The sequence below is a fragment of the Anguilla rostrata genome, chromosome 8 (assembly GCF_018555375.3).
Source record: "Anguilla rostrata isolate EN2019 chromosome 8, ASM1855537v3, whole genome shotgun sequence".
NCBI classification, from domain to species: domain Eukaryota; kingdom Metazoa; phylum Chordata; class Actinopteri; order Anguilliformes; family Anguillidae; genus Anguilla; species Anguilla rostrata.
This window is the reverse complement of record NC_057940.1, coordinates 25664356-25679991: the sequence shown is the minus strand read 5'-3', so window position 1 is coordinate 25679991 and position 15636 is coordinate 25664356. Positions and strand designations below refer to the sequence as shown.

General features: G+C 52.3%; 1 protein-coding gene across 3 annotated transcripts in view; it reads left to right on the top strand.

Moving 5' to 3' along the window:
* Nucleotides 1–15636, top strand: part of LOC135261242 (serine/threonine-protein phosphatase 2B catalytic subunit gamma isoform-like) — a 47710-nt gene that overhangs the window by 15513 nt on the left and 16561 nt on the right. For all 3 annotated transcript variants that reach the window (XM_064347335.1, XM_064347334.1, XM_064347336.1), the window contains exons 2-4: nucleotides 1621–1818; nucleotides 4461–4585; nucleotides 12546–12657. In XM_064347335.1, coding sequence (XP_064203405.1) covers nucleotides 1621–1818; nucleotides 4461–4585; nucleotides 12546–12657 — 435 coding nt within the window. The remainder of the gene's footprint in view (nucleotides 1–1620; nucleotides 1819–4460; nucleotides 4586–12545; nucleotides 12658–15636) is intronic.

The following is a 15636-nucleotide window of genomic DNA, read 5'->3' as shown; positions in this document are numbered from 1 at the left end:
TGGAATGCTGCGCAGCCGGGCCAGTGTAGCCGGTGAGTGGGCCAGCAGTGTCGCAGGCCGGTTTGGGAGTCGGGCCGGCTTGCTGCTCACCCCTCCCCCTCTCCGCAGTGCGTGCCCCTCCGTCTCTCCTGCGTGCCCCTCCCCTTCTCCGCAGTGCGTGTGTGAGTACCAGGCTGCCGAGGCGGCGGTGGTGCAGCGGCGCCTGCTTGTGCATGGAGGGGGCATCGCCTCCTCGGTCTGGCGTTCTGAGCAGGCTGGAGGGAACGGGTGTGCGGAGCGGGGAGGTGTGTGTGTGTGTGTGTGTGTGTGTGTGTGTGTGTGTGTGTGCGTGTGTGTGTGTGTGTGTGTGCGTGTGTATGCGTATGCGTATGCGTATGCCTACCTGTGCCTGTGTGTAGACCCTGGGAGATTTGCTAGATGCTGAAATGCACCTAACGTTGTTAGTATGCTGTTTTGACAGGGTGCGGTCTGCGTTTGTGCAGTCCATAATAGTGTGGTCTGTAATGGCGCGGTCTGTGTTTGTGCGGTCAGTAATAGCGCAGTCCGTAATGGCGCGGTCTGTGTTTGCGCAGTCAGTAATAGTGTGGTCTGTGTTTGCGTAGTCAGTATTAGTGTGGTCTGTAATGGTGCGGTCTGTGTTTGTGCGGTCAGTAATAGTGCAGTCCGTAATGGCGCGGTCTGTGTTTGCGCAGTCAGTAATAGTGTGGTCTGTGTTTGTACGGTCAGTAATAGTGTGGTCAGTAATAGTGTGGTCTGTGCTTGCGCAGTCAGTAATAGTGTGGTCTGTAATAGTGCGGTCTATGTTTGTGCGGTTAGTATTAGTGTGGTCTGTGTTTGTGCGGTCAGTAGTAGTGTGGTCTGTGTTTGTGCGGTCTGTGTGTGTGCGGTCAGTAATAGTGTGGTCTGTAATGCTGCGGTCTGTGTGTGTGCGGTCAGGAGTAGCGCAGCCTGCGTGTGTGCGGTACTGGCGGGGCCGGGTCAGGGGAGGACAGCCGGCGCCTGATTGTGAGGCTGCGGGGGTCCGGTGTCGCTGCGATGTCAGGGCAGCCGTGGGAGTATGAGACGGCGAGCGCATGCAAATGGCCGTCCTCTGGCACAGAATATTCCGCCCACACCGGCTGCACAGCCGAGTCCTCATTCAGAAATTCACTTTACAACGCTGCCCACTCCTGCCCTGTCCTGCCCTGGCCTGCCCTGGCCTGCCTTGGCCTGCATCAGCCTGCCTCCTCAAGCACCTCACATGCCCCCTCTGAGTGAACAAAGTGCTTAAGCTGCCATAGCTGTACTCAGCAGAGCTCTCAAGTACAGGACACCTTTTACACGCCCGCACACACACAGACACAGAAACACACACCCACACACACACATTGTAGTCTAGCACAGCACAGATAAAATGCAACTTGTACAGCCTCCCTATGATTCATGTTGAGACGCTGCTTGTAGACTTGGTGAGAATTAGAGGCAAGGTGCAATGCGGTGATAAGAGAGAGGTGTGCGAGCTGTGCTTGTTTGACCCCCGCGTGCGTGTGCAGGGTCCCCTCTAAGCACCCCCCCTCCCCCGGAGCGCGCAGCGCGTGCAGGGTCCCCTCTAACACCCCCTCCCCCCCCTCTCTCCCGCAGCGGTGCCGTTCCCGCCCCACCAGCGCCTCTCCATGAAGGAGCTGTTCGAGGACGGCAAGCCCAAGCCGGAGGTGCTCAAGAGCCACCTGGTGAAGGAGGGCCGGCTGGAGGAGGAGGTGGCGCTGCGCATCATCAACGACGGAGCCAACATCCTGCGCCAGGAGAAGTGCATGCTGGAGGTGGAGGCACCAATCACAGGTAGCGCGCGCCGGTCACATGTGCTGAACCCGCCAATCGGACGCACCCTTCAGAAAAATCATAGGCACTGCATGCATCAGTCACAGTAGCTCAATCTCTGAATAACAAGCACCACATACAGAAGTCACGGGCTCTGAATACCCAAGTCACAGGCACTATATTTATCAGTTAGAGGTGCTACATGCAGCTGCCATAACTGTATAATTATGGGCTATGTACATGCCAGTCATCAATATTTTGTGTGCTTTTCACAGGTACGGCATGTTCCATCAATCGTGTGCTCTGTATGAGTCAGTCACAGCCTCCGTAATTTTAGTGTATAGAGTGTTCTGCCATTAAAACTATCTTGCATTTAATAACTTTTAATCTGATCAATTTTAAAGTATCTCAGCTCCAACATTTGAATTTTTTCCTTCAAAACCTGTCGAAGGGAAAACCAGCCAAGATCACTTAAACACAAAGAATAATGCAGAAAAGTCGACTGCATGGCGCATTGGTGCATGATGCACGGTGACCGTTTCGGTGTTTGTAAATTGAGTGACTGTCTCGACGACCAATGAACAGAAAGCAGGTGACACATAGAAATAGTACCATAAAGAGGCCGGCTTTCTTTTCACTGAATTTCCTCCTGATATCTGGCCTGTGTCTTTTAGGGTTGCTCTATGGGTGCTTTGGGCTGCCATTGACAGGGAGCAGGGTCATCAGGTTTGAAGGTTTATTCAGATGCTGTTCAGAAGCGTCTGATCGGTTGAGCACGCAGCCGCCATATTTATTAGGAAACGGCAGACTTGGTATGCCGTCATCCTGGTTCCAGACTCACAGCAGAGAGTCTGGCCTTGTTCTGCGGTTGAATTTGGAAAGCCTCTGTGCGGTTTCCCCTCGGGGGTGACGTCAGGCGGCAAAGACGGTCGCTCGTCTGCGAGGTTGACCACGACCCGCTCCTTCCCCCGCAGTCCGCTAATCGACCGGCCAATGAACGCTCGAGCTTCTCCAGCCGCCTCCTCCCGTGCCGCCTCACGCGCAGACCGCAGACGTGCCACGCCAGCCGCAGACGCCATTAAGGCCAGGGCAGCCCGCTTTTTTTAACGTTCTGGAGAGACGAGACGGGCGACGAGGGGACGTCTGCGGGGTGAACCGCCTGCGCCTTTTCGCCGGCCGGCCTCCCGGTCCTCCGCGCCGGAGCGCGAGGCTAATGGCTCCCGCCGCCTCTGACCGCGGTGATTCAGAGTTTCTGATGAGAAGTGCCCCTCTCTCCCGTCCGCTCGGAAACCGGGGAGCCGTAATGGAGCACCTGAGCGACACGGCGTGGGAGCCGTAATTAAGACATCTGTTCGCAATGAAAGGGCCGGTGAGTCAGCCGCGGTGAATCAGGCTGAAGGGCAGCGGCGCTTTCACAAGTGCGATTGGGCATGCTGAGAGAGAAAGAGAAGGGTGTAGAGACAGAGGGATGGAGAGAGAGAGCGAGAGAAAGAGAGAGAGAGAGACATTGCTATCTCAAAAGTTGGTTCCCTGCCGCAGGAAACTCTGAGGAGAAGCAATAAAAATGCTCAGTTCTCTCTGGTATATGAGAGACAAATGTCATGCCTTTAAATAGTTGCTAGCATTCCTCCATTTATAATGGCACAAAAACCGCTCTGAAATGCATGTTTCACAAGTTTCACAAGTCTGACCAAAGACAGATTTGAACACATTCCTGTGACTTCTCAGAAATAGTTCACTAAATATCCAAATATTAATCGAATGGCTTGAGGTAGTATCTTCAGGAAGTGTTTTGACTGTATAATCTCATTTTAATTGCTACCAGCAATTACAAATGTACTACTGCTTCTACTAATACCACTACTACTGTCATATATTTTAAGGTCATTAAGCAATGAAGAGTAGGCAGTCTTGAGTACTGAGTAAAGGAAGATTGCTTTCACTGAAACTCAATTGCAAAAGCAAACACAAATAAAAACACCTGCTATCTTTGGCCTGACTTGCAGTGTAATAGTTTAAGCCACTCTTGTCATTCTCATCCTGCAGTATCGCTGTGCGCATATCTGCAGTCGGATGGGTCACAGGTGTGACGGGGGCGGGGCTGTGCGGTGTTCCTCTCCCTGATTGGCTGCTCTGAGGCCCCGTTTGCCCCCGGCCCCGCGGCTTAGCGCCTGTCCCTGGGCACGCTTGTTTACGTCTCCTGACAGCAGCTATTCCTGCGTGCGTTCACTCCGCTGGCAGAGTCACGGGAGCGCGGTGGCACCGACTCAAACTCCGCTGAAACTGGTTCACAGCTAACCACCCCCTGCAAAGTGACTCGGGGTCCTAGAGTTCCAGCCTGCCCGCTCTCCTGCCTGAACAGCCCGCGGCTGGAGGCTGGAGGTTCTGTAGATATGCTAGCATTAGCATACGCTTCTGTGCCCTTTGTGACATGAGGCTTCCCTATCAGGCCGTGTCCCGTTCTCACCTACGAGGCTGCCAGGTGCAGAAGGAATCCGTTTCCTTGCTGAACCGGCTGAACAGTACGAATGCACAGTGTGATAAATCGCCGGTTCGCTCAGCCAGTCATCCCTGGGCAGGTTTTGGGGCGGCTAACGGCTAACGCGGGCCCCGGGCTCTGCGCTCTCCGCTCAGGCCTCTCTCTCTCCCCGCCTCTCCCCCAGTGTGCGGCGACGTCCACGGCCAGTTCTTCGACCTGATGAAGCTGTTCGAGGTGGGCGGCTCGCCGAGCAACACGCGCTACCTCTTCCTGGGGGACTACGTGGACCGAGGCTACTTCAGCATCGAGGTGAGTGCGCCTGCGCCCGCCCCGCCGCTAACGCTACGCGTCAGCACGGCTTTACTCTGGAATACAGCGAGCAAGATTTCTCTAGTGTAGCTTCCCATCTGGACCAGTTTACTGTGATTAATCACTCATTTCTCTCTACACCTTTGTGCTTTGCCTGGCTGGTGCTAAAATGGAAGCATGTATTTTTGTCTGGGTTACAGGGCTCTATGCTAACTTTTTTTTCAAAGAGGACATATAGGAGCATACTAATAAAGCAGAATTAATAGATGTGCTCTTAAAACATTTTTCCAGTTAGCCCGCATCAGTTTTCAGGAGCAAATGGGTCTTCTCTGGCATTTCAGAGGCATCGGCCTTCTCTGCGAACGCTGGCGGGAGGACGGAGCCAGCTCTGTAATGCTGGCGGAGAGCCTGCGCGCTCCGTGTTGTTTGACGTGAAACAGGCAATAGGAACTGAAGGAGTTTGGAGGATTTCGCTACTGCACGTCTGCAGCGTTTTCAGGCGCTTTAGCTGGGTCTTGTCTTTCCTTCGTTCCTGCTTCAGTGTCATTTTTGCGAGTGTAATTCGTGTAGAAGTCATTGAGGAGATCAAGGGTTTAATGATGAGTAATCGGCTGTGTGTCGACATGCGAGTGTTTCGTGTGTTGTTATGCCGACTGCAGTGCAGCACACACACAGAGTGGGTGCTTTAACTGATACCTGTGCCTGTTCGGTATCTTTGGTGAAAATGCGGAGGGGGACCAGCTTCTGTCCAGTCCAATTTGTGCGTTTGGGCCAGCGAAAACATCTGAATTAAGTGCAGTGCAGTTTCCGTGGGCGGTTATTGTGGCTGACTCTCTCTTCAGTTGAGTGACCGGTGGGCGTATTGTCTGTGATTTCCTGTGGATATTGTCGATTAGTCCCCCCTCGACTGCACCGGGCAGTCTTACGCTTGGACACCTCTTCTGCACCAAACTACTCATTTCCACTAATCTGTGGTCGGCCGAGTAACTGGTCAGCTTGGAGCACGAGAGGTAGACCTCGGGTTGCTCCAGGTCTCCCTGAAATGGCTCCGTGACTTAAACACACCGTAGGAACGACAGCAGCGTTTCCTGGGGAGGGAGGTGTCGCAGCCATTCATTTCCGCCGGCAGATTGTTCTCGGAAGACACCAAATGACAGAAAGTGTAATGGTCCCCTGTTGGGGCGTCGCCCTCCATCGGTGCCAGAATGAGATCTGTAATAAATTGGGGTTCGGCTTCTGAGGAAATTGCCTTGTCTTGTTTCACAAACTAGATTTTGGAGCAGAGTGCTGCCCTTTCCCGACCCCATCCATCCCAGCCCTCTAGCGCAATTTCTTATGTATTCTGCGTCGCTAGGCAACCTGGAGGAATTGCTGGCATCCTTGCAGAGGCTGCAGTAGTCGAGCAGTAGGAGTTGTTTAGTTGGACAGCGATCAGCTGGCTGAGACTGCATATACCTCTGGTGTGCGTGTGTCTGTGTGTGTTAGTGTCTGTGTGTGTGTGTGTGTGTGTGTGTGTGTGTGTGTGTGTGTGTGTGTGTGTGTGTGTGTGTGTGTATGCGTGTATGCGTACGTGCAAGACTAGACTTTGATGTGCAGGACACACCCTGCAGCACCCGGCTCATTTTCACACTCCATCAGTGCAAGCGATCCCTGTCATCGCCTGCCCTGAATATAACCAGCCTGTGTGCTGTTTGTGTGCCTTCACCAGCCAGCCTGCTGTGCATGTGGCCTCTTTTACTGACTGGGTTACTCTCTGAGATGTGTTGGTCCAGGAGCCGCGGGATTGCTTGCTTGACGTCAGGTCTGCGGGTACCCGCGTTAGTCTGAGGATTCAGGGTTCTCCCCAAAGAATGCAGCAGAGGCAGTGTTCCACTCGGTTCCCTCGCCTGCACCACTGCGAAACGGAAATAGACGCCCGTGTCGCCTGTTGGGCTGTGATGTGGCCCCTCTGCCTAAGCGCACAGCCAGGGGAGAGACGCGGCTTCCGCGAAACCCCCGAAGCAGCAACGGGCGTCTAGTCGGAAAAGTATCACCGCTTGGTTTGCAAAGGCTGGGAAAAATTCAGTTTCCTTTGGTACGGGACTTACAGTTCGGCACGCTACGCAAACAAAATGCTTTACACACATGCAGGACATTTTCTTTTGCACAGAACTTAAATTCAAAACTCCAAATTCCCCCTGATAACATTTTTGGTCTATCGTTAAACCCCTACTGGCTACCTATTAAACCTAGACTTTTATCAATTTTATCATTGGCCTAAATGATTTCTGGCTCTTAGCCCTTATTGTATTTTTTGGCTTTTTGTGGGCAGTTTTAATGCCCCAGAATGCAGGGAATCATTTTTGAAGTGGTATGAAAATCCAAAAGGTCCAAAGCCCCCTCCCCCCCATAACCCCGATAACCCCCCCCCCCCCCCCGCCCAGGTGTGTGCGCACCCTGGGATTAATGAGTGGAGATAACATCAGAACAGAGCCGGGGTGTCTCCCCTCCTCCGTTGGACCGCCGCGCACGTGGCTGCCCTTACTCTGAGACTCCGGCCTTATTATTTATAGACCAAACGGCGGCTCCCGCTCCCTCAGAAGACGGGGTTTATCGCCGCGGGGCGGCCCGAGTGCCCGGATGTGTGGCCTGAATGAAAGGGCCGTCTGCCGGCAGGCCCCCCCCTCCTCTAAGAGCGTGCGTCCCCACGGCGTGCGGGAGGGGGCGGGCGCCCTTTTGATGGGGGTGCGCGGGGGTCCGGCCAAATGTCACAGATGAAAGGGCCGGCGCGAAAGAGCGAGAGGCGCGGCCGGAGGAGGCGAACGAGGGGGCGAACGAGGGGGCGGCTCGGGCGATCAAACCCTCCACCTCTCCCTCTCCCCCGGGTGGCCCGCCGCTTCAAAACCCTCAGCATGTGCGAGCACATGACCCCGAGGCCCGGACTGCGGGTAGGCCCTGCCCCCCTTCTGTGGAGCCCCGTCCCCCCTCCCTCTGTGGAGCCCGGCCCCCACCCTCCCTGAGGTCCTCTGCTAGGTCAAGTGTTTGGGAGTATTACATACTCTGGACGTTTTCGTCCAGCTGCTATGCTCAAACCTCACCGTGACCGTGGCCATGCCGTGACCCACGGTGTCAGATTCAGACAAGGTCAAACGTGGTCGTCTCTGGTTCAGCGTGCGGCCCGCTCTAGCTGAGGTGGAATGATGTGCACTGCCATCGATCACACAGCCAGAGTAAGCACAGCTCAGTCTGTGTGGCCTTGAGCTTGTGGGAAGCTAAGCTACGGCTGCTGGGTGGTTCATATCGTTAAGGCATTGCTCTAGTGACTGAGTGGGCCCCATGGCCTGGTATTGGACCTGGAGCTCCCCAGCGTAACCCCAGATGGCCGGTGCTTATTCGATGACTGCGTCTCCAGAGGGGAGGGAGTGATTTCAGCCGGCGGGATGTCTGTGTCTTATTGCACCTGTGGATTCCCTCTGATTAATCTAAACCCAGCCTGGCCTGTATAAGCAGTGCCTTAAGTGACTGAGTCTGTATGCGAGCCGGTGGACTGCGAGCCTCATCACCAGTGGCCTCGTTTTTCAGAGGAGAGCCCGTGTGTATCTGCGCTCTTCTGAACTGATGGAGAAGGCTGCAGCAGTGAGCTCCGTTTACGAATGCAAATGGAGAGCGGGCGCGTTTGGAGGGAATGCCGGTTGAAAGAGGGACGGTAAGGCAGCCGATATGGCTTGGCTTGGCTCGCGGGGGAGTGAGATGCGGACTCTGAGGGGACCGACCCGCCGCTGATGTCACACGGTCTACTGAGCGGCGACATGACCGCGAGAAGAGGCTAATCGCGCCCGCGGCGCGACGGCGAAGGCCCCCGCCCGGCCTGGCCCCCGGGGCCCGGTGCTCCCCGCTCGGCGTGCCGTGCTACCGAAATAGAGATCCAGGCTAAGCCGATCATGCGATGTAAGCGCTAAAGCCGGATGTGGGCGGGGCCTGGAGAGAGCGCGCAGGAGGCGGAGGAAGGGAGCAGAGGTAACTGGAGAACGCGCTACGAGCGTGGTGTCCGTCTTAATGAAGCTCCGCCCCCCTGTGCGGCTCGTTCTCCAGCTGCGGTGCGGTCCTGCAGGATTTGGACCGGGCAGCACAATGTCGGGTACTGCGGTCCTAAAAGTCTGGACACGTTGCTCTGGTCCCGAACTATTTTGATCAGCCCCCCCGTTTGGTCATTTCACATTGTGTTGCCCCCCCCCCCCCCCCGGCACCAAAAAAAATAAAAATAAATTGTTCTTGGATGCCATTTCCTTCTTATTTTCTTTTGGACTTTTTTTCCCCATCTTTCATCAATCACGCTCCTTTCTTGTCTGGATGGCGTTTTGCAGATTGCGTTGTCCGCCCAATTTTGAGTCGTCGGACGGGCGAGGCTGCGTTTACGTGGGCAGCGGGCCCGTCGTCCGGGCGATCGGCAGGAGGTTGGGCTGGAGGGAACAGGAGCGTCTGGATTCCCCTCCCCCCTCCCCCCTGCCCCCGCCCCCCCCACCCTGAACAGGCCGTCCTTTGAACCGCGCTCAGGCACAAGTGTTTACCGAGGCCCAGCTGTGTTTGTACGAAGCGGTCTTCTCTGCCATTCAGTTTCAATCACCTGCTCCAGGCCCCCGTGCCGCCTGCCCGCGGGACAATGGGAGGAGAGAGATGGGAGCGCTCGCCCGGCCTACTCAAACAGTCCTTCCCCGCTTCCCGCGAACGTCAGCACCGGGCGCGCTGACGCACGTGCGGCGGCCGCTAAGAGGCCCGCGGGCCCTCCAGGGCCAGGTGCGAGCCTCTCCCCCTGGGTTTCCGGGACGTCTGGGCGCTGGGGCCTCTTTGGTGGTGGATAGCAGTGAAAGGTGGGAGTCTGATTAATGAAGGGTTTTTTTTTCTAACAAATGCTAATTAAGAAGGCCGAGATGCATCCGTCTGCTCGGTCCTACAAAACACCGGTCAGCTGCGCCATTGTCTGTGCTCTGGGTTTTTTTTAAAGCTTGTAACGAGGCAAAATTAGCATTCACGCTAGCAATACCCATCCACCTTCTTTGTTACCAATTTTAGCCACTCCCTTTGTTTGCTCAATGGTAATTCACAATGGATGGTTTGGGGGAGAACAACCTGCAAATGAATTTCTTTGTCGTAATATTTTGCTGATTTGGGGTCATCTTTGCTGCATTCTGAGTTTACATGGGGCAGATGCGTTTCTTTCAGTCCATTGGAGCTGGACATTTAGGGAAGCCATTCAGATGGTGTGCCCCAGTCAAGGATACAATGGCAGTGTGGGGCACTGGGAATCAGATCCATAGCCTTTGAGACTGCGGTTATAATTGATTGTGACTTCATCTCACATATTCAGCTATATACACACCCCACAAATACAGATAATGTCCACGTTGCTGTGGTTTTCATTGTAACATAGACACCAGCTTTACACAAGAAGAGCAATAATAAGCAACTAGTTTTTTTTAGCATAAATTCCAAAAATACTGCTGGCGGTAGTGTGCATTTGCTAGCTGTCTGTTATTTTACAACTATTTTGAATGACCAACAAGTAGTGTCTTTCGTCATTAATATGTTAGTTCATTTAATTCAGTAATTTAATGCAGGTTAAGTGATGCATTTGCAAGAGAGTGGGAAATAAACGTTTCTGCGCAAACCTACCAAACTACATTCAGGAAAATATTGAAAATGGCTGGCCCGTAACTGGCACCTGTCACACTTTACTTCCATGTGAGGCCACAGGTGCCAGGTGCCACAGTTTTTGTCACATTTGTGGGTCACATGGCCCCATCTCTCTCCCCTGATTGGTCACACTGTTCATAGCTGCTTGCCAGTCCATGTTTGATGGTGACATTTTCTCCATGTCGTGGGCTTGCACATTACCTCTGCTGGTGAGACGGCCTCTGCGCCGAATAAGAAAAAAAAATGGTGCTCTTTATCAATCTGCGAGCCGTTATCTGATGGGAATAAAGGCCGCGTGCCACGTTTCTGAGAGTTCAGAACCGAGAGAGCTCTGAGATTGATTCGGCGCTAACAAACCTTAGCCTGGAGTCATTACCCGCAATTTTCTGCTCCTCCTCGCGTGGGCTGTGGGGTCCCCTGCCAATTCTTCTTTTTATCCTCCTCTCTATCTGTTATTTCAACTGGCATTTGAATCCGTGCCTGCTGTCCCCGGTTACCTTGGCATTTTGTTGATGGGGCTTAGCAGTGGCATTTGATGGCGTCGCGGTTTTTTATTTTTTTTTGGCAGTGAATGGAAAGGTGGGTGAGAAGGGGGCAGGCGGTGGCGTGGTGCGGTCCGGTCCGGTGCGGTCCGGTCCGGTCGGGCCTTTGTTTGGCCTGTCAGGCAGCGTGGCCTCCCTCGCCCCGCTCCCGGGGAGCGCTCCTCACACTGTGCCCACGCCGTGTCGACTTTGTGTCCAGAATCCACGCGCTTCTCGGGGAATAAATCACTTCTGAATTGCCGCACAAATTGGGGCTTTTCAGCGAAGGCCTCCGACAAGAAAATTGGCAGGTGGCCTTTCAGCGGTTCACCTCAAAGACCTGTGTCTCAGTTTTTTTTGTGTTTTTTTTTTTATAGCGAATGTAATTTTAACAAGAATTCTTTGTGCTTATCAATACGGACGAGGCCCGTCTGTGTGGCTTTAATGCAGTCCTGGGCTCTGGCCGATGCCCTGATTATGCGTCAGCGGGTGAAGTCTATTGACCCCCCCCCCCCCGGTCCCAGTCTATAAGCCCTGGCTGGGCGGCTTCATTAACCGGAGGTCAGAGAGAGAGAGAGAGGGGAGTGTCTCCGTCCTCATCGATTGGCCGCCGCCGCTGAACCGGCTCCTGCGCGTTTAGAGACGCCGTTAAAATGCGAGGGGGGTTAGCGCTGCAGCTCGGGGGGGCGGGGCCAGGGCTGTATGGCGGGCTCAAAAAAGCCGCTCTTCCTCTTCCCGCATTTTGCTTTCTCGCGCCGGGTTCAGGCCCGGCTGCCTGGGCGCGTGTGAGCATGAGCGGCGGAAGGCTCCGGAGAGCGGCAGCTCCGGGCTGTCCGTCAAAGCGGCAGGGCCGCGCGTGGCGACAGCGCTGAGGCGAGCGCTCGGGATGCTGGGAAAGTCAGCGTCAGGCTCAGAGTGCCCCGGAGCGACTCGGAGTGATAATTGTGAATAAACGTGCTTTCAGGTTCTCTCACGCGGCTTCATGTTGCCAACCAACACTGGCAGATGCATCAGGCTCCACAGGAGGTAGCAGTGAAAGCTGGTGCCTTTGTAAATCTGATTGCTTCTTCAGAAAGCATTGCTGTGTACAGTGGTATAGTATTATACATATATATATATATATATATATACATATATATATATATATATATATATATATATATATATATATATATATATTATACAGTGGTATTATATATATAATACTGGTGTCTAGTGGGAAAATAAACATATTGGATAGATGAAAAAATAAATTCAAAGTAAAAGGTCTCTTTGTTAGATGCCAAATATGTAATCGGGCTGAGATTTGTTAAATTGGCATGAGCATGCTGCATTGAGTTCTGGAAAGATTAGTTTATTTCATTCTTCAAATACAGTACTTTATGATAAGGTGCCTTGCAGATCATTATTGAAAGCAATTTTTGGGTTCCCTTCAAAGACCCTTCAATATCCATTGTTGCATTAGTAATCCTTCTAGTAAATTTGTTCTCACAGCCTTAGTGTTCTGTAATTAGTGTAATTAGATCACAGGCCCTCTCTCGTATTGCTCAGCCTCTTGTGTCTGATCGTGGCTGCTGTTATGCTCTGACACAGAGAGACAGACCTGAAGGATCCTGCGAGGCCCTTGTAAGAGGGCGAGAGAGTAACAGGCAGGTGGAGGCTGTGGCGGTGCATGCATTCATGGAGGAGAAAGTGAAGTGTGTATGGGGCCCGTGGAGACCGTTGGCGCTGTGCTCCTAACGCTCTGCTCTCTGTCCCCTCTCCTGCAGTGCGTGCTGTACCTGTGGGCCCTGAAGATCAACCACCCCACCACCCTCTTCCTCCTCAGGGGCAACCACGAGTGCCGGCACCTCACAGAGTACTTCACCTTCAAGCAGGAGTGTAAGTGCGGGGCCCCGGGGCGATCGACAAGGCTGTGGAGGGGGAAGGGAAGCAGAGAGAGAGAGAGACGTTCAGCTGCACAGTGAACGTGCGTTACTGTGACTTCTACACACACACACACGTTTCAGCGCTGGGGCTTGGGGGGGGGGAGGGGGTTGGCAGCTGAGACCCCGCCCCCCGCCTCCCGCCGTTTAACATTTCACGCTAGCCCAGCCGCCGCGGAGCCGGGGCTCAGAACGCGTACCGTTACCCTGGCGACGCGATGCCACCGCCGTTCTCACCAGACCGCAGCCTGTCCAGAGAGGGGGAGGGGGAGGGGGAGGGAGAGGGGGCACTCTCCCCAATCCCCATCCCAAGCATCCCGGCTTGCGTTTCACAGACAGCTGCAGAAATGCTCTCAACTGCTGCTCAAAAATAGGAGCACTGCAGTGTGTTTGCTAAAACAGCGCCTGTTCAGACCACTTTATTCTTATGCGCAGAATATTATAGATGGCGGCAACCATTCAAATGAATTGAACAAGCTAATTTTATTTGTGAAAATAAATAAATAAAAAATACGTTTTTTTAACATATGCATAACTGCTTGTTTTTGAAACTGCTTTGACTGAAATACAGTGAAATACTTGTGCATGGTGAAGCAGTTTTTCTCACATCAGATGTTAAGAATGGGGATTTGTAATGGACAAACCACAGTGGGGTTTTGCATCCAAATGTAGTGGCCATATGTCAGTTCAGTCTACGCAACTGAAACCTAAAATTAACAAATCTCATTTCAATATCGCTTGTTTTTAAGAATGAAAATTAGAATGCTGCCTTGCCAACTTGTTCTAAACTTGTGGCCAGAATGGTCACTGCTATGAAAGTGCTGAAAGTTTGAAAAATAAACCAACTTCCATTTTGTGATTTGGCAGCAACAAAGTTACTGAAATTTGTGTATCTTTTTGGCCAAACTAAAAGGCCTTTTACCAGCTTATTTATTATGCAGGACAGAAAAAGAAAAGCAAATAATTACAGAACATTTTTTAAAGAATTTTTTTTTTAGTGGTGACGGTTCATTAATAGAGTCAGATGTCTGGGTCAGGCCATTGCATGGATTATTGGGTGTAGAGTAATCTGCCCTGAGATGGGCAGGTGTAAAACACATAATGAAAAGCGGGGAAGTGCATTTTTGACAGGTGGGACAGTATTGTATGTGAGCTAAATATACCCTTTCTTCATAAAAAATATTATGGAGCGTAGTTTTATGTAAATGCGTGTCTAAAGAAAACAGTCATTAACATGCACAAAGACCATTTAAGCAAAACCATCTGAATTGTGTTTCTCTGTGTGAGTTGACTCAGGTAAACAGGTTGCAGAATAAGTGAAACTGGGCTTGGTTGGAGGTTCGAGCTGTGAAACATCAAGGTTCCGTTAAAAACGTACAGTGAACGAAAAGTGCAAGAACTCCTGCGTCCTGCTCTTCCTCAGTTTAGCCGAGTTGAAGAGATTAATTTACTGTGCGGTTAATAGGAGACGAAGGCGAGTTCACTGAGGTGAAAAGCGCGGAGAGCTTTCTGTTTTTGAGCAGTGTTTTTGTTGCCGTTTCTGTTCTCGCAGTTAAAGCCCATAATCAGCCATTAAGTGCGGTTGAGCTGGCAGAGCCTGCGGGCTCTGCTTTTTGCACTTTGCCCTTTTGACCTGTAGTTGTGCTTGTGAAGCTGATCCATCTGACCCATCTGCCAGGAGGATATTAACGCTCACACACAGCCCGCCGCGGGTCACATGACCATCGGGTATTTTGAACCCTTCGGCTCAGCTCAAGAGTTTTTTTTGTTTGTTGTTGTTGTTGTTATTTACCCAGCACACATTTGCACAAACAGCCTCAGTGATTATATCTTTTCTGATTTGGGGGAAACCCCCCCTCCCCTTCTGCACACACAAGTGTATGATCAGACTCCGCCCCTTGTCCTGAGCCGTCTCGCCTAGCTTGACCGTAACACAGAGCCCCGGGGGAAAATTAACTCGGTTTGCACAACAACAGATTGGGCAGCTCGACAAATCAGAGGGAGCCTCTCTCTCCTGCTGCACCAATGGGCAGCGAGCGGGAAGGCTGTCAAGGTTACAGCCGGAAACAAATGAAGGCAAGGCTGAGGCATTGGCAAGCCTTTGTGCCGCGGTATTATCGATACGCCAGAGAAGCGCTTTAATGTGTTTTGTGTTCCAGTGAATGTTCGTAATTCAGCCCGCTGAATGCATTCGCTGTCTGGCTCCAGAGGGAGTTCTAAAGCAGTACGTGCCCTATTAGAGTCTAATCTCCTATGAGGAAATCATCGGAGAGCCCGCTCAGCGAATGAATGTTAGCGATGGATGGAATGTATTGTGGACAGAATGAAAAGTACCAAAGGGATGTAATAAATTAAATCTGATGGAAGGGATCCCTGATTTTTCTTCATCTTTTTACTTGTTGGTCTGGGGGGGGGGGGGGTTGGCATTTTCACCCCCTGCTTGTAGGTCATTCGACACCCAAAATGAAAATAGTTTGCCGGCTGTGTTTGTAACATGAAGCCGCGTGGCTGTTTGGCCACGTCAAACCGAAGGGCCCCGCTTCAGAAACTCGATGCTCTCCGCAAATTCAGTTCCCAAGTGGGGAATGCTCATATTAATTCAAATCTAATCCTGGAAAACAAGCAAAGCAGACGCCTCTACCCTTTACAGCATATCACTGCAAATACACCGTGACTGGATCTCATACAGTTGCCATCTCTTGGGCTCGTCATCATTCTTTGCCCTGAATTCTCAAAGCGCCAGACCAGAATAACGCAGCACCGGTCGAAGTTTCATTCGGTACATTATGTTTCCTGCCTTAAATTTAATTTAGATTGCCGTTTCCTCATACGAGAGAGCGTGATGAATGAATCGGGGAGTCGACCCCTCATTACTTCAAAAGGTCATTTATATTCAGTCGGTCCAATTTGGCCTGCCTCCCACTAAGCCAAATTC